General features: G+C 44.0%; 2 protein-coding genes across 4 annotated transcripts in view; both read right to left on the bottom strand.

The window, feature by feature from the left end:
- LOC144829219 (uncharacterized) overlaps positions 1-24,614 on the bottom strand; it is a 464,862-nt gene that overhangs the window by 33,114 nt on the left and 407,134 nt on the right. The gene's annotated exons all lie outside the window — the stretch shown is intronic.
- LOC144773744 (homeobox protein Hox-D3a-like) lies at positions 538-11,131 on the bottom strand. Its single transcript, XM_078658880.1, has 3 exons — positions 11,007-11,131; positions 3,417-4,099; positions 538-1,957 (listed from the first exon to the last, which is right to left on the bottom strand). The coding sequence occupies exons 2-3, from the start codon at positions 3,868-3,870 to the stop codon at positions 1,227-1,229; spliced, it is 1,185 nt and encodes a 394-aa protein (XP_078515006.1). The 5' UTR covers positions 3,871-4,099; positions 11,007-11,131; the 3' UTR covers positions 538-1,226.

Here is a 24,614-nt window from a genome sequence, read left to right as displayed (position 1 = left end):
TCTAAGAACCAAATAGACGTTTTCTTGGGGGTGGGAGGGGGGAAGCAAACTAAACATATACAAATATGACACTCATTCAGTTGAAAAAGTACACCTATGTAACGAACGCGGGCGCACACACACAACACTAACACACACTTTTGCACATGTCCTATTTCAAAAGGACACGAAGTACTTTAAATAAAAGTCTGACCTGATATCCAGGGAACTGAAGTTTTTAGCAAGGCAGAAGCCATTGTACAGACATAGTACAGAAGTTAGGCGGCTGCAGTGTTGCATACTAACAGCGAGCTGGAAAAGGCTGCAGGGGCCGTGTGAAGTGCGCTCTGTCTCGGTGATTAATGGGGGTGAGAGCCGGGTGAAAGCCAGCCCCCAGTCACTACAAGCTGGCAAAGTGATTTTACAGAACAACAGAACGCTGTTCCGAGTCAACCTCCAATGCCCCCCCCCCCCCCCACACACACAACACACTGACCGAGCCACCCTCCCCCCACAAGCTATTCTTAAAGAAAAGCCACCTTTAATTTTTTCAAAGACTCCTTTATTGTTGTACGAAACTGTAAAATTTAAAATATTTTTCCGAATTGTTAGCATAGGCAAAACATTTTTAAATAAAAAATGCTACTCTGTTTTTTTTTCCACTGGAAATAAATCGGCGATTGAACTTAAATAAGTTTTTGAAAATAAACATAAAAAATTACATTTTCTAAAATACACAGATCAGAAATCGGCTGAAAAACTACAATCATAAATAAATAACTTCTGCTTTACAATGAGGTCCTGAGAGATGCCCACCAAAAATAAATTATCCCGGGTTGCAGTGTGGCGCCAGAGTGTGGTGGTGTGGGCGGGGGAGGGGGGAGTTCATAGAAAAAGTACAGTTTAAAGAGATCGGGATGTATATGCGAGAGATTCGTGCATATGTCTTGGTTGCTGCTTTACACAGATTGAAAACGTCATTCTAAGAAGAGGGCGATTTCACCTCTTAGCTGTTATCACTTCTTAAGTTGCCGAATAATGTAGGCAAAGGTGCATGAACTCTTGGTAGATAAGACACTTCACTGGGGTTTGCAATACGTTTCATGCATAGCTTTATAATGTCGATCGATAAATAGAGGTAAGGTGTTCGGTTAATACTGCTGAGTGGTTATTGGATGCACGAGAATGTCCCGTCAAGGCCACCGTAAACATGGCGACTTCCATCACAGTGGGAAGACCTGGGCCACCTACAGATGTGTCAGTACTGGGGGCTCCTGGGAGGCCCCCTGAGGCACAGGGTGTGTGTTGAGGTCTGTGTAGGTTGGGTGGGGGTCGCAGGGCCCCAGGTGGTGCTTGCTGGGCACCTGGGCAGAGCAGCTGTAGTCCGTCCCCACTGAGGAGGGGTGAGGGAGGCTGTAGAGGGGACCAGGCACAGGGTCCAAGTAGTTTCCACCCAGAAAACTGGGGCTGCCCTGCAGGTTGGGGACCCCGAAGGTGCCGTCCTCCTGCACGGCGAAGTGCTCATAATCCGGGGAGACAGATTCGGACCCGTACCTTTTGTGGGCGGGGCTGTTGTCATACAGGGGCAAGGAGTAGGCTGCCAGCCCGTACAGGCCCCCCGGGGTCCTGCTGTAGGCGTTCTCCACGGGCAGCTCGTAGCCCGCCTCCTCCAGCGTGGCCCCCTGGCCGGGGTAGGGGTGGAGCGGGGGGCTCCTGCTGGGGGACTGCCCGCCGGGGGGGCTGCCCCCTCCCTTGCCCTTGTGGTCCTTCTTGTACTTCATGCGGCGGTTCTGGAACCAGATCTTGATCTGCCGCTCGGACAGGCTCAGCAGGGAGGCCATCTCCACCCTGCGGGGGCGGCAGAGGTACCGGTTGAAGTGGAACTCCTTCTCCAGCTCCACCAGCTGGGCGTTGGTGTAGGCTGTGCGGGCCCTCTTGGAGTTCGAGCCCGGGGGGCTTTCATCAACAGAGTCGTCCCCTGTAGGTTGGAAATAAAACAGTTCTGTTAAAACATGCAACTCGACCAATCCGCCCACTGCCCACCCAGGCATCCCTTCTACCCGTCCATCCGAGTTTAGCTAGCCACCCACGCACAAATTCATCCATCCACTCTCGTCCATGTCACCAACTCATATATATATATATATATATATATATATATATATATATATATATATATATATATATATATATATATATATATATATATATATATATATATATGTATATATATCCATCCTCGAATCTGCTTATCTATGCATCCACCTGCCTTTACATCCCCATTACACACACCCTTTCCACATCCCAATCGAACCATCCGTCCACCATCCAGGTATCCATCAGCCACCCATGTATCGAACCATTAACCATGATTCATCGTCCAGCCCATCCATCCGTCCACATCCACTGTTCTATTCATGCACCCACCCATCCACCACCCACGCAGTATTTATGCAAATCTTACACATGCATCCAGAGGTCCACCAATCCATCTATCCACCCATAACTCAGTGTTTCTATCCGTCCAACATTCAGCTAGCAACATCCAGTCCAGCAGTCTGCCCATCCACCCACTCATCCAACTATTCATTCATGAATTCATCTGTTATCCTAGCCTATACCATTCGATCACTGTATACCCACCATTCCCTCCAGTCACCTGTTATATACCTACTCACATACTGTACGTCTGTTTATCCACCAGATTTTCCTCCCTTAACCCACCCATCACTCTAGCTACCGAGTATCCACCAATTATCCACCCATTCACCAAGAAGGCATCGAGGTTTCATCCATTTATCTATCTAACCGGTCACACATACACCGACCCAACTCTCCACCATTCGGCCATTCGCTGGTCTAACTTAAGTATTAACTAATTAACCAGCGCATTCACCCAATATGCACTCATATTCCATCACCCCTTCCATTCATCCATCAAACTGGCCACCCATATATAAATATACCCACCCACTAACTCAACTATTCATAAATCCGTCCTACTATACGCCCATCCATTTATTCACACATCCTATGGGTGCCCCTATATTAGCTTGTTCCCTGCAAACAAGCATGGCACAACCTGGTGATTCCATTAAAATAAGTTATTATCACCTTGTCATGACTGATTAAACGCAGAATGTAAAACACGTTAATTCCGCAAGGAAACTAAACCGGTGAAGCAAGTGCATACCTTTGCCGTGCCCTACATACACTGAGAGGCTCACAGTGGCTCCTGATATAAAGAGGATAAAGTTGGCAGACATATTGGAACAGTAAACTAAGCCCTTTGATGGCAGGTTCCATACAGCACTACAGCGTGACAAAGCAGACTGGGTGGGACAGAGCACTCTTAATAAATGGAATGGGAAGTGCAGGAACCCTGCTTTGACCCGTGTTCAAGGTAAGACAAACTTTCCTTGGTGGCAGGCCCTTACCTGTCAAAGGAGGGGGAGGAGGATGCTTTTTCTGCTTGAAGCTCTGCCTGGTCTCCTTCATCCAGGGGAATATCTGCTTTGGTGCGTTGCTGCTTCTGTTGGCTCTCGTGGTGCCATTGGTAAGAGCTGGAAACTTTGTCACTGTCCCAGGGGCTGGGCAGCCTTTGGAGGCACTGACATCCGGAAGTGGGGAGGCGGGGGCCACAGGAGGCCGGCGGGCGAGTTCAGGGGTCTGGGCAGGCTGGCATCCTTCGGTCAGACTGCCATCGCCCGGTTGGTCCACTGCGTGGCTGGCGGAGGCGCTGGAGTGGTCCGGCTGCATGCAGTAGGGGGACTGGTGGTACTCGGCGAAAGTTGTGAAACTTTCGTGGCCCAGGTAACCCATGACGCCTGGCTCTTGGTAGGGACAGTCTCCAAAGGACCCCTGCTGATCGAAGTAGAGGGCTTTTTGCATCTCCCAGCTCTTCCTCGTAGGAGACCCCCGGGCCCCTCAACTTAGCGAACGGGAGGACCCCCCCAAAGAACCACGTGGTGGAGGTGGAGAGGGGCCACTCCCCGGAGAGGGGGGTCCTCGGTTTAGGCTCAGCAGGCAGGAGGCACGTGAGAGCGACGCATCCCTGGGCGGAGGCGCAGCCACTTAGCACAGCATCCCGGCAAGGTGCGCGCGGAGGTCCCCAAACCTGCTGACAGGAGGAAAAGTGGAGAGAAAAAAAAAACAGGAAATTAATTTTAATTTGGGGGGGAGAAAATAGGGACGAGAGAGGGCCACCTTCTGACGTGCTCTGACGTGGCACCTGCTGGGGATATTTTGGCTACCTCTCACACGCGCACAGGCAAGCTGGGACGTGACAAAAGGACCACCGAGGGCTGGCTCTGCCCGAAGCTACAGAAATTTTAAAAAAAAGTTCCTGCCGGGGTAGGTACTGCGAGCTCCCAAAACCCCATCTTTGTTGTGACATCCCAAACCCTGACGCCCCAGCAGTAACTGCTGACAGGGAGATCCAGTCTCCACCGGGATGTCACCTACAAGTGCAGCTTTTTTTAAGCACCCAAAATGGCAGCGCCGCTTTCCCCAAATCATGATACGGGCGCGGTCTTTATTCGTGTAATCGATAACCGTGTGACCTTGTATTTGCCATGCATTTTCTGTAGCTATAACTGAAGGGCATGGGGTTTCAGGTGCCCCCAAAATATCGAAATGCAACTTTTAAAATTGGCCCTATCTTTCTCCATTTTCTGTAAAAGCTGTGGGTCATTCGTCTGCTGAATGTGGGTTGTGTTTTTATAAAGTGCGGCTTAAGTTTTGGGTTTAGGGTCGGTGGTAGTGAAGGTGTGTATTTGGAAGGACGCCTCTGCACTTGGGAAGGGCGAGCTTTAATTCAGAACTCAACGATTTCCTTGGATTCGTCGGGAAGGGGCGAACAAAGCCGATTGCAGAATAATTACCATAGAGAGACAGTGCGAGGGAACAAAGGGGGGCGGGCTAAGTGCTACGGCGGATCGAATATATCCTGGAATCCGCTCTCTGTCCCACACCTCTGGCCCTGCAGAGCCAGGAGGTGCCGCAGGCTGCAAGATTTTACTAAATGTGTTTGCAGAACTGTGAGATTTTTGGGTGGATTGTCGTGTCTTCGGACGCTATCGGTGGCTCGGGGAGAACTAGGTGGGTCCTCAGAGCCACATCAGAGGAGCCTCCAAAACATGTCTTCAGGGCCCGGAAGCGACACTGTCGGGTAGGGGGGTGCACCTTGGCAAGTATGACAGGGACCCTTTCATACATAGGTATGCTACCAATAATACTAATAAAAAACCATAGCACAGATATAGCCAATCACCGCCACCCCTCAGCACAGACAACGACCTGGCCCAAAACTTACTTTCAGCCAAGCAAACTTCACAAGTTGTGTAACCCACCTAAAAACTGTTTCTTTTTTTCAGGTTCAGTTTTTAGATTATCATGTATTTGAAGAAATGTGCGCGGTTCCTTTACAATTTGAATATTCTTCTCGCATTTTTATCCCATTAACGTAATTTGAGTTCTCGCACCAACTGGCTATCACTATCAGCAATTTGATGTTTTGAGCGGCCCCGCACAGGAACACTGGAAGTGTGAGGAATACATAGAGCGGCCCAGGCAGCATACTACAGGCTCCTTACAAGTCAGTTATCTATCTATCTTCTGACTTTCTGTCTATTTATCTATCTATCGGTCTATCTATCTATCGGTCTATCTATCTATCTATCTATCTATCTGTCTGTCTGTCTATTTTTCTATCGGTCTGCCTATCTTTTTGTCTATATATTTAATTACTGACCACTTCTAAAGGGGGACCAGCGCCTCTATAGCCCCACAGCGCTTGGTAGCTCGAGTCACAGACAGCCATGCGGTGTACATACGTCATCAGTTATGGGAGCAAGTAATAACTACTTGTGACGGTCTTGAACCCAACCCTCACAGGGTGGGCTACCTAGCAACTGGAATGACCTGTTACACGCATGAAAGGGGTTCAGATGCCACACCTAAGCACACCTGGATATCTCCAGAACAGCACCCGGCCTGTGCTGAGTTTGGGGTAAACTGGGGTTATTTACCCAATGGCATGAGGGAGGAGCGAACTCCAGCGGATAATCTATAGTCCGAGTTTGGAATGTCTCTGCAATGAGAAGACCCACGATGTATATGATTTATTGAACCCATGGGGCGCTCTCGCTTTCAGTTTCATCCGCCCTTGTTAAACTCCAGCCCAGGTTCAGTCCTCTTAGACTAGCTTTAGGGGAATGTGGAAAGCTTTTCAGTTTGGCCGGCATAGAGATGGCTATTAGCAAGGAGTTTCGCAGTCCCAAACAGACATGGGTGATTCTGGCCAATCAGAAAGCTCACCCAATTATGGAGACTTCCTAGCCCCATACCCTGTACAGTAGAGCGAGTGATAAGAATTTGGCCACCTGGGTGCAACAGCTTATTCCTACCATTGGATTTCCAAATGGCAATGCTTATGTTAGGGAGCAAGGCGCACGTCATCACGCTACCGGCACGCATGGATCCATCTCCCCAACTCTTGTAGATCTCTGCGACAGCATGACAAGCGGAGACGCCCGAACTCCCCCTAAAAAGTGTTTTAAAGTTCCCACTATGTCTCTCCGCCACACATCCAACTACCTCTCAGCACTTTCCGGTTTGAACACCCTTTATATTTTTTGTTTAACCTATTTTTCCCCAAAATGACTCGGCACTTTAGGAAAGAGACACTCGGGCGCGACCGACCGCTTCCTAGCCAGAAAATGACACCTGTGGCCTCGCCCACTCTACACTCCTTTCTGCTGGCATCCACAACGAACCTCTTACCCCCCACTGCATCTCCGGGGGCCAGCCGATGACCCCTTGCACCCGTCCCACCTGCAGGGTCTCTGAAACATGCGGTGTCCCTGTCTAGCCTTTCTGTGGGCTAACATCTGACTTGAGCCCAGCTCTAGACTTCCTTTAAAGAGTAGATTTAGCACTTTGTAGTCGGCCAAACCAAAACAAACAAAGTGAGCTAAAATATTCCAGCAAAATGCTTCCAGTGTATGGACGGCAGGGGGCAGGGGGGGCACTTTAAGGAGCTGGGCCTGTCGGACTGGGGCCCAGACCCACACAACGACTCCCTTTAGTTACGAGTTTGTATTTCGAGAAGCGCTTTCTACGAATATTTTGTTCGAACATTACTCAGCTGCATAAGAGGAGGGCTGGGGCGGCGCCCATCTCACACTTACTGCTGATCCCCCTCTTCAAACCAAGCACATGGCATCCCTTGGTTATTACCTGGCGTACTTTACTGGGGATCCTTCGCACAAGCTTTGCCTTTTTCGGGGTACAAGCACCGACAGACACACAAACAGGAACGCACACACACACTCTCTGACACTTCCTGTGAGGCACATGCAGAGAACACCCCTCCGATGTATGCCCACTGTGCAGCAATGTAAACATTAAAGCCCCCCACACACACACTGAACCCCTACACTCTGCACCCCATGATTCGAGATCACCATATTCGTTTTCTGAGGGGGGGGGAGTACTGTCTGTAAACAGTAAGACGTGGTCTTTTATTTACTGGGAAATTGTAGGGTCATGTCCATATCATTTAAAAAGCAAATCGCCCCCTCCTCCCCCACCCCAGTAAACATTCTGCGCCTGAACAATTTGTTTGCCCAGTCCTGGAGCAGAGCATTTTTTTTTCCTTGAAAAAAAGCGCTCTCCGGCAGCCTCGCTTGTCAGGCGGGCGCATCTCCCAGCCTTCAGCGGCAGCAAATCCCTGTGAACTCAGTTTGAACCGAGATCTCGATCGTAAATCATCCCCAGCAGAAAAAAAAGCCTGCTGTTTGCATCTTGTGCCGATCCCCCTTACCTTTAACACTTTCACAGGCGAGCGAGGGAGCCCGGCAGCGGCGGCAGGAGTTCACAGCCCTAATCTCTGTACCAGCAGCAGAAAAAAAAAAGAAGGTGGGGGTGGGAACCGGGGAGGGAGGGAACTACACAGCCAAACAAATATATAGAAGTGTCTATAGGGGCATGAATGCATTGCCTTATGGGCTTTTGGGTGGAGGTATCACGGCTGCAAGGAAGTGGTTGGCAGCAGTCCTCCAAAGCAGTGGGGTTTGGGAGAATGGTTGTTTTTATTATTATTTTATGTATATTTTGGTTGGTTCCAGGGGAATGTTGGCGTAACAGCAGTAACGCGAGCCTCAGCCCAGCGTCAGAGCGGCCCCGATGCAATCAGTCGCAGGGAAAATTTGCATTGATTAGTGAGTGCACAGGAAATAGGATTTTTAATGGAAAGGTGGAGTGAGTTGGAGAGATTTTTTAAAATGCGAGATCGATAGGCTAATGGGGAAAAAATGTTAGAAGAATAACAGAATGCAGCATTAGACTGTCTACCACTCCCCAAACCCCTCAAATAACCCCCAAGTCTGAAACCAACCTGCCATTCGGTTCACAGACGCCACAACATAGGTTGGCGGGAAGTAAACAATTCAGTTATGGGCCAACAAATAACATCCTCCCAACTTATTATTTTCAGTTGGAGGGCACATTTTCTTTCACCCCCATTTCCCCTTGGACGAAAGCGCCCCGTTCTCTAGTCCACTAATGCACCCCGATGTTTATTACACAAACAACTGCTGTCCCCTGTGCTGTCTTCTCCTACGCCCCCCCCCCCCCCCCACCATTTTATGATTTATGGTGTTCGCGCCTGTACCGACAACCCTGCTCTGAAAAGATAAATAAATAAAAAACAATTTCAGCGCTGGAAGGCTGAAAAAAGTTTAGGCGGTCGGAAAAAAAGAAAACGACTCCACTAATTTAATATGACAAACCCGAGTGATGAATATACTTATGCAAATTCGCGATGTCTTTTCTCTCGCCCTCTCTCTCTCCGCGAAATTTAACTGTAAGTTAATGTTCCTCAGCGAAAGTAGAAGCCCACACTGGTCCGGTTAATGGCTTAGGTATTAGCTGGCCCTAACGATGCATACAAACACACGCGTCTCTGTGGGCTGCGAGCAAGATTTATGGCGCAGGGGCCGGCTGGAGCTGTAAACAAGGAGAAAAGGCACAACTCGGCTGCTCTGCGCCACTTCCTACTTCAGGGGAGCTTTAAAAAAAAAAAGCCGTGGGAGGAAGGCAGGAATCCACCGGCGTTGCAACTTTTACACAAGCGCTTCGCTTTTTTGTATTTTTTTTTTGTGTACTTGTTCTTTGTTTTACTTTCCTTTTCTTTCCCTCTCTTTTTTTTCCGACCAGGAGGACAGGAATTCTTTGCAAATCTAATGCTTGGAAAAAAGCACACATTGCGAGGCATTTGGGTGACTTGACTATTTGCAGGCCCCCATCCTCAGTGGAGGCAAGGAAGGCGAAGATTGAAGCGAGTTTGGAAGGTGGACGAGGAAAGCTGAACTGTGGGCGAGGGTTTTTTGAAAAGCGATAACCTTAACACCCGGAAGCGAGAAGGTTTTGGGGTGTTTGCTGGGATCCCATCGGGCAAGTGGACTTTGTACGCTTTTTTTTTAGTTTTATTTGCTGACACTTTAGTCAATTTGATTTATTGGCTTATATTTAAAAGAATGGCACCCTGAAAAAATATATTACTATATAAAGAACAAATGCAATTGTTGCAACGGGGCATCTTTATTTTCAAATAATTTCCTTCTAAAAAGGGGAAAAGCAATTCGACTTTTCTTTATTTTTCTCTGTTTGTCGATGCTTGTAGGTTATGCGTAGCGTGGCCGATACCAACTGTCCTTTTTGCCCCCACTTTCCTTCAAAATATAACATTGGAGTTTGAGGTGGAAACGTAACAGATCCTTTACACATTTAAAATGCATTCCAATTGTACAAGTTCATTAAGCTTATTTTCAAACCCCATTAATTATACTATGCAACATAGGATGTATGTGTGTTGCAAACACATGCAGGAAAAGATTCACATTTGTCAATGGCAATTTAAGTTTTTTAAAAGATGTGGCAGTACTTATATTAAAGTTGTAGATGCCTTCATGAGGCATCATGAACTGAGTGGGTCGCAGTTATTTATTTCCCCAACACAGGTAGGTATTCAAGGTGATAAGAAATGGTCACACCCTTGGGGGGGGTCTTCTTTACATATAATACACACATTTTCCCACGTTAACAGAGCATGAAGTCGGAGGGGTGGTAAAGACAAACGCACACCAACGTATTCACTGCCTGAGTGCTAATTTTTTCCTTGAAAACTAGTATTTCTCTTTGTTTAGGCTACGGTGCCGAATATTCTTTTTTTCCCCGACCCCATCCCCCACACAACACAGAAACCACGCTCTTGGCCTTTGTGCTGAATTGCAGAAGGTATTATTTGCTTGCCTCTGGGAAAAAAAGGGTCTTTGTCAAGTCAGGGCGCTCATCTATTTTGAAATCTATATAGCCACAAGACGAAAAATTGACTTTGAAATGTACAATCGGGGTTCAGATAACAGTGGATATAAAAAACACGGCTTTTGATGCAAGTATACGTGTTATGTTGTTTCGAAATGTACGTTCCCCTGCATTATCTAGTTCCAGGTGCCGGAAATGCTCTCCCTTTACGAATAACCGGGCGCTTATTCAAACACAGATGGCTGCCAGAGCTTTCTTTCTCACCGACCTGCCTAACCCCAGTAGTCTCACGCTGAAACGTGCATATAAACCGTTTCACACCTAGTGCGACAGTTTCCTTGCTGCCAACAAATGCATATTTTGATAATAACAATTGGCGAAAAGCAGAGAGGGGCTCTCTGTGGTTTGATGCTTCCTCCCACAAGAGGGAGGGAAAACCCTGCTGGCTCCCGGTCATAAAATATTTAAAGCCACGAGTCGAGGTTCCTATTTATTACGAGTGTATAATTCACAATCATTGTGCATTAATAAAGCCGTAATGATAAACTCCGCAGGAAAAGCATGCGAGGAGCGCAGCTTTATGGCCGCCCTTATCGCTGTAATGACCTTTCGATCAAGAGGGCCATAACTCACTTCATCGCCAGGGCCTTAAATATCTCGCCAGCCCTCCCCTGGCCTCTGCCTCGCGCGCACAGACTCACTTGCACAGGCGCCGGATCCTCTTCTCCCGCAGCCACCGGAGGGCCCGGCGACAGGAGTCCAGCGGCGACCGGGAGCAGGACGGCTCTTACGGCGCGGTCCAGTCGGTGTTTACGTTCGTTTGTTTTTGTTCGTTGCGGGACGGACTGGAGCCGCCGGACCAGCTCCCCGAGGCTGTCTCTGCTCTTCTGCTGGCGGCCTAGACTGCTGCCAGGACCGCCTGCCCACGTGATGAAATCTCATTTCTGCAGCTTTCTCTATTTTCCTTTTAATTTCATTTGACTAAAACACACACTCCTCCTTGAAACAGCCTCTCACAAGGAAAGCAAAGCCAGGCACCCCTTGATGTCTCGAGAAGTCTTGTTGCTCTGGAAGGCGTCCCTCTTAGTTGTAGGACGAGCCCCCTTTTGTCCTCACAAATAGAACAGAAGCTTTTTTTTGCACTTACAGACATACTCTGAAAAATGTACGTATTGTTGTAGTCTACTTACAAGTTGCAAGTGTCCGGCCTGCTCTCGGTTACTGCGAAACTCTCAAGCCAAGCCTTTCCTGCTGAAAGCGGTGTTATTTCTGAAATCTTGCCGAGTGTCTGTCAGGGCGGCAGGGACTGCCGGGAGGGGAGGAGGGGGTTAAGTGGGGATTTCCATAAAGTTTTACATCAGCTGAGCCAGCCTAGAGACCCCTCCCTGCCACCCCCAACGATATGAGCAAACATTTACACTCACTTTCGAGGTGTCATTCCCTTATGACAAGTTTTTCGTGGGTGTGTTAAATGTGGGCAATTCAAATACCCCCCCCCCCCCCTTTTTCCACGCTGCATTGCTGTGTTTGTAGTCTCCCTTCACGTGTATTTCTATTTGTGTTACAGGTTGCTCTGTTTACCACCAAAGTCTATCTGATAACAACAACCCACGTGCAGGAGTCGGGGAGAACTATTGTGGTGGGACTTGACACATTAAACATGGAAGCCATTCCTTGGATGGGAACTTACATTTCACAGCACTGACATGCTGAAGTGCTACAATAAAAGATCTAGCATTTACCAACACAAAGGGACACACATTTTTGTAAATCGGGGACAGTAACAGGCTGAGTTATGTGCAGAGATGTAAGATATGTGGACATGGGATATAAGTGCACTGCTTGGTTCAGGTGAGAGGTCTCTGCCAGGGTAGGATATCTGCTCCAAGGTAAGTATCTGTACACAGTTAAGGTATGCTCACTTCAAAAATATTGACACATATATATGTACGTCTGTAAAATGTCTAGGCCTAAGGAAAGGTAAGATATCCCACCAATATGCAACTACCTTACCATGCAGGTATGGCAGGTGCACAATCGTGGGATATGCACGTATAGGTTAGACAATATCTGGACACTGACGGGCTATCTGATATTCAAAGACACAACCTAGGCAACATAACATGCCTTCACATGTGTTCCATATCTGCACATAAGTAAGATTTATGTACACATGTAAGATCCATAAACAATGGTGGGATATCTGCACATTTGAGATAAAGTAAAACACAGGTAAGATATCTGTTAATAGTTAGGGTATCACTTTTAAGATATCAACAACAGGTAACCGGTCTGCACAAAGGTGAAATATCTGCACACATGAGATACTGCATCTGCAAACAGGTAAATTACCTGCATTCGGGTAAGATAACAACACAATGGCAATATATCTACTCACAGGAACAGCTTAGTTATCTGCACATAATTAAGGTATCTGCACACTGGGAAGATAACCACTCAAAGAAGTACAATGTAAACACATATGTAAGGTGTCTGTAGAGAAGTAAGACATATCAACACATGTAAGACCGGTAAGGGGAAAATATAACTGCACAGAGATAAAATATTGAGAGATTTGGTAGGCAATCCCACAGAAGCTAGACTACTAAACACTAAAAATATATCTGCACACTGTATCGATATATGTATACAGAAAACTCATCAGAAAAAAAGGTAATGTGTCTGTGCATAAATAAGTATGTATTATTTACACAGTTAAAACATAGGTACATACTCAGGAAATGCACAAAGAGATAAGCTATTGTAACAGAGATACTGGTACATAGGTTAGAAAAAGGCATACAGGTATGCATGAAAGTATCTTAACTGCATAATATCTGCACAGATATCCAAATACACATGTGATAGCTGCATTTAAGTAGGATACCTACATACTGGCAAGGCAAGGCACAGAAGAACAGAACACTCTTAAGTAAGTTGCTTACACAGTGAGAAGGTATGTGCACATTGCATATATGTGTGCAAAGGTATACCAGTTCCTGCACAGTGGTAATATGTTGCCACTAGAGATATTTCTTTTCTCATAGGTAAACTATGCATAGAGAAGAGTGGTATCTGCAAATATGGAATACATCCCGCCTTCAGTACTTTATCTGTGTACACACAGTGTTTCTGCAGGCATGGAACATATGAGAACATGAGTAAGATGTCATCACATTGGAAAGGTACAAAAATTGAAAACATATTTACATTCTGGTGAGATATCCATACCATGTCACAGAGGTAACATATAGGGAACCAGGTAGGATACTGCACTCTGGTAAGCAATCAGCATATACAAATACACGCAATACATATGCATATCAATAATATATTTGGAGGAACAGGTAATCTGTACAAAATTCAACTAATAAGGCACATGTAGGATATGCATTCTGGGATTGTATGTGCACAAAGGTCAGAATATCTGGACACAACTGAGATAGCATGCCCAGGCACAATATCTGCATAGAGGTGAAATATTGAGTCACAGGGTAGACATTTGCCCACAAGCTACATTCCTGCACACCATTAAGATATCTGCACAAAAGTAAGATATCAGTCTACTTTTAAAATAGATATCTGTACTCGGGCACTTTCCAAAAATCCCCTTGGGGAGAGATATATTGATAACAAGATAGACAATCCTACTTAACATCTTTCAATTCACACACAACACAATATGGTCTGTTTTGAGCGAACCTGCACGACTCTGCTTGAATATTTACAAATGCTTGCAAAATAAAACGAGTAAATGGTATTGCTTTACTATATTTTTTATACCAAGAATTAGATCAATTACATTTAATTTCATTAGAGGATTTTGTTCCTTGGGAATTGAGTTATACATTATTAGCCAAAAAGATGAGACCTATCTTGCGTCATACATCAAGCCCTTTTCTGTTCACACACCTGTATTTTTGTAGCACAAACATTCCCGCCACAAAACATATAACCCCTGCTTCGTGCACAAATTCCCAGTGTTACGGTTGTACAGATGGTGGGCACCGATACTCATTCTGAGGACCACAACTTATTTGAAAGGCAAGAAACAGGAGGAAGGTGGGGAAGAGAAAGATAGGAAAATAGTGACAAAGGTAAAAATCAGGGATGAAAAAGGAACTGCAAGAGAGGGATGAAGACACAGGAAGTGTAGAGTGGTGGAAGAAAGAGGCATTAGGTCGAATCAAGACTAGGCAGTGTTGGTGTTCAGCAACCCCGTCAGTGAATACTGCCAAATGCCAGGGTTGCCATACACCAAAGATGTCTAGTCTAGCCTTTTCCCTTTTCTGCTGTGTTCTCTCTTACTCTGGGTTAAAATAAGATGGTGAAAATAAGACTGACCCTCAAAAATAAGTATCAGCCTATCACCTGCAACCTTTGCCACAAATTAAGAACTGCCACCCTTGACCAAACCAAGGCCTGAACTGTCATCTGAAAGTCACATGCGAAATGAAGTTGTTAATTGACATGCTCAAGGGAGTCAGGTTCTGAACTGGGATGGTGCAGTGAGCTAAAAAACGGCGTTGGATCTAGTCCTGATCTCTTGACTGGGTGAGAGTATTCTGCTTAATTCAGAAACTCTGTCCATCACCACCCCTTGTTGTTAAATATTTTATCCACCCTAAGCGTGGAAGGGTATACTCAGATGTGAGTCCCTTGCTCATTGCACCATCAGGATTCAAGCAAGCCGGGCCGACGACGGCTGAAATGCCAGAAACCGGTCCCCGGAAGCTTGTTTCCTTCCCAGTGTAAGAATTGGCTTGGTAGTTTGGTTTGCCCTGTTCCCATCATGCACTGGGACAGGAACAGACTAATTTGCATATAGCCAGGTTCTGAACTGGGATGGTGCAGTGAGCTAAAAAACGGCGTTGGATCTAGCCCTGATCTCTTGACTGGGTGAGAGTATTCTGCTTAATTCAGAAACTCTGTCCATCACCACCCCTTGTTGTTAAATATTTTGTCCACCCTAAGTGTGGAAGGGTATACTCAGATGTGAGTCCCTTGCTCATTGCACCATCAGGATTCAAGCAAGCCGGGCCGACGACGGCTGAAATGCCAGACACCGGTCCCCGGAAGCTTGCTTCCTTCCCAGTGTAAGAATTGGCTTGGTAGTTTGGTTTGCCCTGTTCCCATCATGCACTGGGACAGGAACAGACTAATTTGCATATAGCCAGGTTCTGAACTGGGATGGTGCAGTGAGCTAAAAAACGGCGTTGGATCTAGCCCTGATCTCTTGACTGGGTGAGAGTATTCTGCTTAATTCAGAAACTCTGTCCATCACCACCCCTTGTTGTTAAATATTTTGTCCACCCTAAGTGTGGAAGGGTATACTCAGATGTGAGTCCCTTGCTCATTGCACCATCAGGATTCAAGCAAGCCGGGCCGACGACGGCTGAAATGCCAGAAACCGGTCCCCGGAAGCTTGTTTCCTTCCCAGTGTAAGAATTGGCTTGGTAGTTTGGTTTGCCCTGTTCCCATCATGCACTGGGACAGGAACAGACTAATTTGCATACAGCCAGGTTCTGAACTGGGATGGTGCAGTGAGCTAAAAAAACGGCGTTGGATCTAGCCCTGATCTCTTGACTGGGTGAGAGTATTCTGCTTAATTCAGAAACTCTGTCCATCACCACCCCTTGTTGTTAAATGCTCAAGGGAGTCGGCATAATCATAGAACGAGCGGTGTGAAGACTGAGTCCTAGTGATGCTGCCTTTGAGGAAAGGGTATCTGTCTAACGCCACACAGTTCCCATTCCCTCACACCTGGTGCACACCCATCCAGCACTGGTTCAAATTCAGTTAAACCCACTGCTGATCCTGCCCCTTCTGACAACTACCTGCCACTGTGTCAGCTCCTGGTTCCTTGTCATACACTAAAGTTATTGTTTTCAATAATCTCACCCTGTATATCCTCAAACTATCTTTATCAACTCTCAGCAATTGGGGTTTCATGCCTTCACTCTGTGGAAACACCACTCTCCGATGTAGCTAGGTTTATTAAAACTGCTCATCATAACCACCATCACTCCATCCATATCACTCTAGACCTATCCACAGCTTGTGATGTTTGCTCTACTATTCTCTACATTCCATAAGAATGAAAGTCCTACCACATAAAAGGAATATCTTATATCCACTATCTTTTTGTCCCTTGGGAATAAACTGAAGAATCAATACCTCATCTCACTCCCAGAGGTGTCCCTTTGGGCTCTTTCCCTTCCTCTCTTTCTATCATCTCCATTGGAAAATGTACCCCCTCATTCAGTTTCTCATACAGAGTCAAAGCCAATGACAACTAAGTTGTCGTCCAATTTCTTCCATATTTCACCCCTCCTTCAGTAACTGTCTTTACCATCCATCCATGGATATCACAAGAGTACCTAATATTGTATTTATCTAAAAATGAACAATATCTCCATCCTACTGAACTCGCGCAAACACTCACACCTCGATATCTGTCAACCCTCACCAGTAATCCTGCTGCTGTTTCCAGTCATTACATGATTCATAATCACCACTGCCTATACAGCACAATATAAGGTCTACCCGCACATTCCATATTCAATAAAGCCTAGTAATATTCAGCGTGCTCGATTACAGAAATACCATCACCACTGGAACCTTGTATAACACACACAGACACTGATGTTTGTATGTAAAGCCCCTTATCTATTTGACATGCTATCCAAATACTCCCCAACCCAGAAATTATTGGCCAGCCATAATCACGTAGCCTCACCCACACTGCCCTGTGGCATTCCCATATTTTGTTCCTTTTATCTACTAGGCCTTCTCTATTGGACATTACTACCTCCAGGTTTTCATTCATGCATGTCCCTCTCACCCGGAAGTTAAGAAAATAATTGAAATGTTATCTCCTGCGGTTTGAGTTAGGTAATAAATAATATTGTGCTCGGTTTTCACAATATTGGCGCAACTAACCCATACTACAATAGCTAACTTTTCATCTTCCCTAATCACGTTATCACACTGTCCTTTATATTGGTATTGATGCTTTTATAAAAAATTCCCATTCAAAATCTTATAGATGCTATATAAGAAAAGAGAAATATCACATACACACAAGCTCATAAGTCAAAATGTTATGCTTGTAAAATATGTAATAGATTTATAGGGCAGTCCACTAATCCCTCATAAATTGGGTCAGATAGTCTGTATCTGAGGTTCACCCAGAGGCACCATTCAATATCATGAACTTTTATTACAACATGTGGGTGAAACTATCATCCCCCTCAGACATCCATTAAAGAAACAATACAAAAAGCAATTGCGATACAATAATAGAAACCTGGAACTTATGATTTGCAAAAAATATTGTAGTCCAGTTTTTTGTAATCAATTGTATAGCATCTATTTACAAATCATAATCAAGTAGTACACTTCCAATCAAGACACCCAGGGGACAGAAGGTAGCACATATCCTAAAAAGGCTGGCAAAAAAAAATATATATATATATATATATATATATATAGATATATATATATCCAAGTACCTCCGTTACGGTTGACAACAGAACGGCACTCTAGGCAACACTTTGAATTGTACTTTATTAAATTTTAGTATTTGCGGCAAAACATCAGATCACCATGACGACATTAGACTCGTTTCAGCTTGGTCAGCCTTCTTCACGTGAAAAAGCCGTCATGGTGATCTAATGTTTTGCCACGAATATTGAAATTGAATAAACTACAATTCGAAGGTACGCCTGGAGTACCGTTCTGGTGTCAACCGCAGCTGAATTACTTTGACGTTAATAAGCCCGGGCATTTATGTGCACCCCGGTGATCAGGCCACACACCAGAGGTACACGCATACCTGAGAAATGTATAATTTTATATCACCTCTAGAGTATGCCATACTCCAATATATGTGAACTTTCTTCTACTCAAACTATGTTAACTATAACAATTAAAAAAACAGCATTGTCATAGAGGAGGCACATTATTTTGTTAATAGATAGCAGAACATATATTGATGTTTCGATGTCTTAGAGTAAACAGTATGTGAGACCCTTGTCATGACAATATATAATTTCTTGTGAATATCTTCTCCATCACTCATAATAAAATGACTCGATTTTAATTCACGCACTGCAAACTCTTATTAATTTCAATAAGGATACAAGTACCAGGGAAGACATTCAGGGCCACATGCATCAAGCGAAAAACCGGTCGCAAACGGGCAGATTCGCAGAATCTGCACCTTTGTGACAGGTATTTTTGCATTTGAGATGCATCACCCCAAATTCAAAAATCGCAATTTCAGAAATCGCAAAAATAGCAATTACTTATTTGCGATTGCATTTAGGGAATCGCAAATTGCGATTCCCTGAATCCAATGCATGATGAAATCGCAAATAGCGATTTCGCAAATAGGGGTTGCAAATTACCATCAATTTGAACTTGATGGTAATTTGCAAAAACGTTGAAAAATTCACTAAAGTGCATTTTTCAAAGTTCCTGGTTACACACACACATGCCCTTGGGCATGTGTATGCAAAATGTGTTCACATTACAATTTCAGGGGTGCAAAAGGGTGTTACTCACAAATTGCGCATTCAATTCCCATTCATTCCTATGGGCATGTAGGCCCATAGGAATGAATGAGAAGCCATTCCTTAATTGCGACTCGCAATTTGCGAGTCGCAATTAAGGAATGTTTAGGAATCGCTATTTTTTAAGCGATTCGTACGTGCATAGGCTTTTGCGATTCCTTAATTGCGATTCCTTAATAATCACAATTAAGGAATCACAAAAGCCTACCTTGATGCATGTGCCCCATAGAAAATTTAATTTTGAACAAATCTTTATATATTACCATTTCATATAAGGTTGATGTTTCACTCCATTTTCAACTCCATAATTTTAACACAACACATTTTTAGGTTTACTTAGATCATCAGCAATTGAGTATCAACCCCAGGGTAAAACAGGACCCATAGGAACTATAATAGATCAATCGATTCATTCACAACCTTCTGCTAATTACCATTCAGTAAAAGTCCAATGCTGTGGCCTGTATGTTGTAATAGCTATGTTCATTCCTCTTCAACTGTGATGCAACCTCTCAGATTCCTGTGTACATCGTATGGAATGTTATACACCCTTGGCAACAGCGTTGACAGTTACTGAAGAACCGGTCTAGTGGCGGCTCTGCAGCTAAATGGTGGATTCATTAAAGAGAACTGTACAAGTATCTGCGTATGTTAGTGAGGATGAGGATGTGGTGAAAGATTTTCCTGAAGTATGCAGGGAAGAATTAGGCTTACTGTGAGGATTCAAAGACACAATTGTCCTCTAAAACAATGCCAAACCAGTAGTTCATAACATTCGAAAAGTCCCAAACCTTATGATGGGTCCCTTGAAAGAGGAGTTGGACAGGCTTAAGAGGTTGGATATGGTGGAAGAAATTGAATCATCTCAGTAGTTTGCCTCTGTCATCCTTGCACCCAAGGACAATGGGTCCAAGTTGAGAATGTGTGTGGAGTTCAGGGACCTTAACCAATGTATTTTACGGGGCCCATGTGTTTCACATGATGGATCTTTTAGCAACTTACCATCAGGTGAATCTGCACAAAGATTCCCGCCATCTTGCGTCCTTTGTGACACCTCTAGAAGCATTCAGATTCAAAAGGATGCCATTCGCCCTAGTATCGGCAGCCGCATGTTTTCAGAGATTAATGAAGGGAGTCGTGGATGGGGTCAGTATTGTACCAATTTTCCAGGACAACATCCTAGTTTATGGAAAGGACAAAACAGCTCACAGTGTCATTTTGAGGCACGTTTTTCGAGAAGTTGAGGGGCAGTGGACATACGTTAACGCGCAAAAAATGCAAATTCAGAGTCTTCATGGTATCGTACCTTGGACATACCATCTCAGGAGAAGGCATTAGGCCCAAGGTGAATTTGACCAGGTGCATCATGAAAGCTCCTGCTCCGGTTGACAAGGACGGTGTTTGGTCGATCCTTGGCCTGGCCGAATACTATTCAAAATGTGTTCAGGGGTTTACTAAAGTAGCGATGCCTTTAAGGGCATTGTTAAAGAAAGAAGTCAGGTTTGAGTGGTCAATTGAGTGTGAAGAGGCTAGATAGCAATTCCTCAAAAGCAATCAATGCTAAGGAAGTAGACGTAACAGTCGACGTTTCGGTCTTTTGTGGCAGAATCATCCGTCAGACCATCTTCAGGACATATAGGTAAATGTTTAAAAAGTCCCTTTGTATAAACATAGTATATAACATTACTTTTAACAGTCTTCTGTATAGACATTTTAATAAAAAGAAAAGATAACCCGTGTATGAATATAAGAAACAGTAGCAGTGATTGAATTCTGCCAAAAAGCACACAATACTATCATCACCAAAAGATATAGTAGAAATCAAAGTGAATCAGAGAGAGAATTGGATATTTTGAAGAAAGATAATGGAGCGCAAGTAACTTATATAGAGACCACCACCACATGTGAAAATATAGAGTTAGTCTACTCACTATATTCGGATTCAATCATCAGTATAAGCCAAATAGGTCAAAGTAGGGGCCGTCAAATTAGGCTTCTAGAAGCATGTGGAAAAGATATGGGTATTATGTACACATTATTACATTATTAATAACCTGTTATTAGTTAAGAATCATCTAATCCCTACCTGTATAAAAAACTGTACTTCTACTTGGCAGAGTTATTGCTGATTCGAGAGATCTACTCCAGACTTCAAAGGAGTAAGTGATATAGATGTCATATCGAGGACCACGAGAATTATACTAATCTAATGGTAACATGACTCCTTGTCATTTGTGTAGTAATTTACTAGTCCAAAATGATCAAAATTCCTAAAACTATATCAAGATGGTTTTCAGCTATAGATAAACAAATCATAACTTTGGCTACACAAATCATTCAATATAAAATATATATAATTGTTCCTACAGTTTAATACATATAGGGCAGAGTCGTAAATTGTTCACAACGGCAAAAATCTATTTAAGCCCTGTTTAATGGAGTGGTAATATACATCACACCCCCACAGAAAGCTATATTTTTTAAAGTGGACACAAACCGGTTGTTTTCCTATCTAATGGAGTTTCCCACTGTTTTGTTGCTATTCGTAGATATTGGCAAGTGGGAGGGTATGTGTATGTCAAGCGACCAAGGCGGTCTGTCAAGTGTGTATCGAAGTTCATGGGATCTTTCTGTAAAGATGAGGTCAGAAAGAATGTGGTGTTGCTGGAAAATGGTGAAGTGTGGAGCATGTTATGCCTAGGAAGCTATACCTCGCGTTTTAGTGGGGAGACGGGGCGATTACATGTGTAGTGTGAATAAACGTGGTACAAGCCATGAACATAGAGTGGAAGTTGAGCTTGAATCTCAAACCAGGTTGCCATCTGTGGGAGCACATACCAGGAGGAGACTTACCTCTCTCCAGGATTACATGCAATCAATCCATTGTTGTACAGGAATGTGCATAACTATGTTTGTACTCTTAGAATGTTTACATCCTTGGTTTTGCAGCTGTCATTGTGCTTTGCGACGCAGAGTTGAGTTATAACATTTGCTCTGTATTTTCTTTTTAAGTCTGTTGTTTTATGTATCACACGGTTTAGTCTGTTGTTTTATGTATCACACGGTTTGTGAGTTTCGGATTTTTCTTATTTTGTTGCTGGGGGATGTGTTGTGGGCTGTATGTTGTAATAGTTATGTTCATGCCTCTTTAACTGTGATGCAACCTCTGAGATTCCTGTGTACTTCATATGAAATGTTATTAACTAAGTTGACAGTTACTGAAGAGCTGATCCAGTGGTGGCTCTGCAGTTACATGGTGGATGCATTAAAGAGAACTGAACAACTATCTGCTTATGTTTTCTCTTAACATCAAACAAGATTAATCTTAGTCAATTATAAAATACAAAAAAATAATATGCAATGTGCAATAAATAAATCACTCATCTGTGTGAAACATCAACTCCAAGATGCTGGAGAAGATGACAGAATGTGAGAAACACCTACATGTTATCAAGATAAAAAGTCCACTGACCTACATAAATCCTATAGGGGAACAAATGTGGACTTTTAATTCATGCTACCCATATCTACTATAGGATATCTAATGTTTCAGAAGTAATAAATTGGAGACCTAAAGGTATGTGTAGACAACACTAAAAAGTAATGTTTCAAGAATGATGTCCCATATCCATGTCATGCAAAAAGAACAATTGTTGGACAGAATGCAGAACAATGTCATACATTCACCCCAGTACAGCGACCTGGGCCTAAATCCATCGGTTTTTGCTCACCATGCCATTCCAGTTTGGACCCAGCCATATGCAAATCAGTCTTGACCCTGTGCCCAATGGGAACAGTCCAGCCCGAACTGTCAGGCCAGACCCTTCCTGGACTGGAAACAAGCATCCTAGGATCGGTTTCTGGCTTTCAGCCCTCATCAGCCAGGATAGGTGGACTCCAGTGGCATGGAGAGCACAGGACCCACGTCTGGGCATACCCGTCACACTCAGGGTTACAAATGCAAAAAGAACAATTGATGTACAGAATGCAGAACAATGTCATACATTCACCCCAGTACAGAGATCAAGCTGACTTCCTATGAGGCACAGGGTCAAGGCTAATTTGCATATGACCAGGTCTAAGCTAGAGTGGCATGGTGAGCAAAAGATTGATGGATTTAACCCAGCTCTCTTGACTGAGGGTGAATGTTTTGATTTGTTCTGCATTCCGTCCATCAATTGTGTTTCTTTTGCTTTCTCGCCCTAAGTACGCCAGGAATGGCCAGAGTGGGTCCTGGGCTCATTGTGCCACTGAAAACAAGCTATCCCGGCTGAACTGGGGTGGCATGAATGATGGATTTAACCCAGATCTCTTTACTGGGGGTGAATGTTTTGATTTGTTCTGCATTCCGTCCATCAATTATGTGTCTTATTGCCATATTCATATCAGTCACATTCCTACACAAAAAGCGAGAGGAAGATTAACCAAAAACTACTCACAACGATGCTATGACCTAACAATCTAAAATACTGAGCAAAAGACAACTAACTAATTGGGGAAAAAGCTCAAGAAGACTGTATCCAAAACTATATTTAGGCCATTGGCTTCCCCTCCCTACTTATACGAAGAGAGGTATATCAAGCCCCGAAACACATGTTCGTGTGAGATATCAGCATCTGCCAAGCATTCAACTGTAGCATTGTGCGATGTGAGAAACGAACACCGATGTGATGGAAGAATTTCTTATGTGTGTACTTATTCTAATAAACATCGACATACAGTCGAATTAAATGATTAATACCTGCAACCAAGTTCCTCTACTGTGCTAGCCATTGAAAAGAATTCAGAAACATCTAAAAAATAGGGAAAAAATTACCCTAATTACAATCCTTGTCAAATTCAGAGCGTCAGTATGAAGGACTTCAAAAGCCTAGTCCACAACATCTCAGAATTTGTTGATTATGTTGCATGAACTCCAATTGACGCCGTCTAATCAAATCCCTACTCTAACCACGCAGTATTATTCTTCTGCATACCTTTTGGGATGTTTTTAAAATGTATTGTAAACCACAGAGAATACAATGGCTAATATTTTCAGTACTGGAGTTTGAATGCTGCCTCATAGGTTTTAGTAGTCTTTGCAGTATTGCATGCTGCAAAATGGGCACAACGAATGTGAGGCTCCTAATACCGCAATTCTGTCAATGTGTTTTTTTAATGGGTTTATTATTGGCAACTACAAACCTATCTTTTAAAAGCAAAGAAAGTCTTTCAATATTGAAATCTTCACTGATCAAGAAATGTCTGTGTTATACACACTGCACCAGAGCACAGCCAATCAATATATCTATAATCCAATCAAAGCATGTTACAAATGTTAGAGGATTGTGGAGAGAATTTTCTCATAGTAAAGTTTCCAATAAGTCCGTGGTCCAATTTCCTGAAAGTTAAACTTCAAAAAGAACTCCAGTCACACTTCCAAATCAGGTCTTGTGTATTTTATTTCCAAAGCGTGAGTGTAGAAACAGCAGCAGCCGACGCGCGTTTCAACCGCAGGGCTTTTTCAAGGCTCAAAGAAGAGTTTTGTATCAAGGATTGTAGTTTTTACTGGCAAATTGGATTCGATATTTTGACGATAACATTTCTAAACAATCCAATTATTCAATTTCCCATAATGGAGCAACAGTGTGGAATCAATATCGGTGTATTGAGACAAATTAATCAGTCGGGGCTGTGAAAAATATCGCACAGTCCAGGAATAGTCCAAGTGAAGCCCTTCGGACCTTGATACGT

Source organism: Lissotriton helveticus, chromosome 1_1 (assembly GCF_964261635.1).
Source record: "Lissotriton helveticus chromosome 1_1, aLisHel1.1, whole genome shotgun sequence".
Taxonomy (NCBI): Eukaryota; Metazoa; Chordata; class Amphibia; order Caudata; family Salamandridae; genus Lissotriton; species Lissotriton helveticus.
The sequence above is the reverse complement of the archived record's forward strand: the minus strand, read 5'-3'. Positions and strand labels throughout refer to the sequence as shown.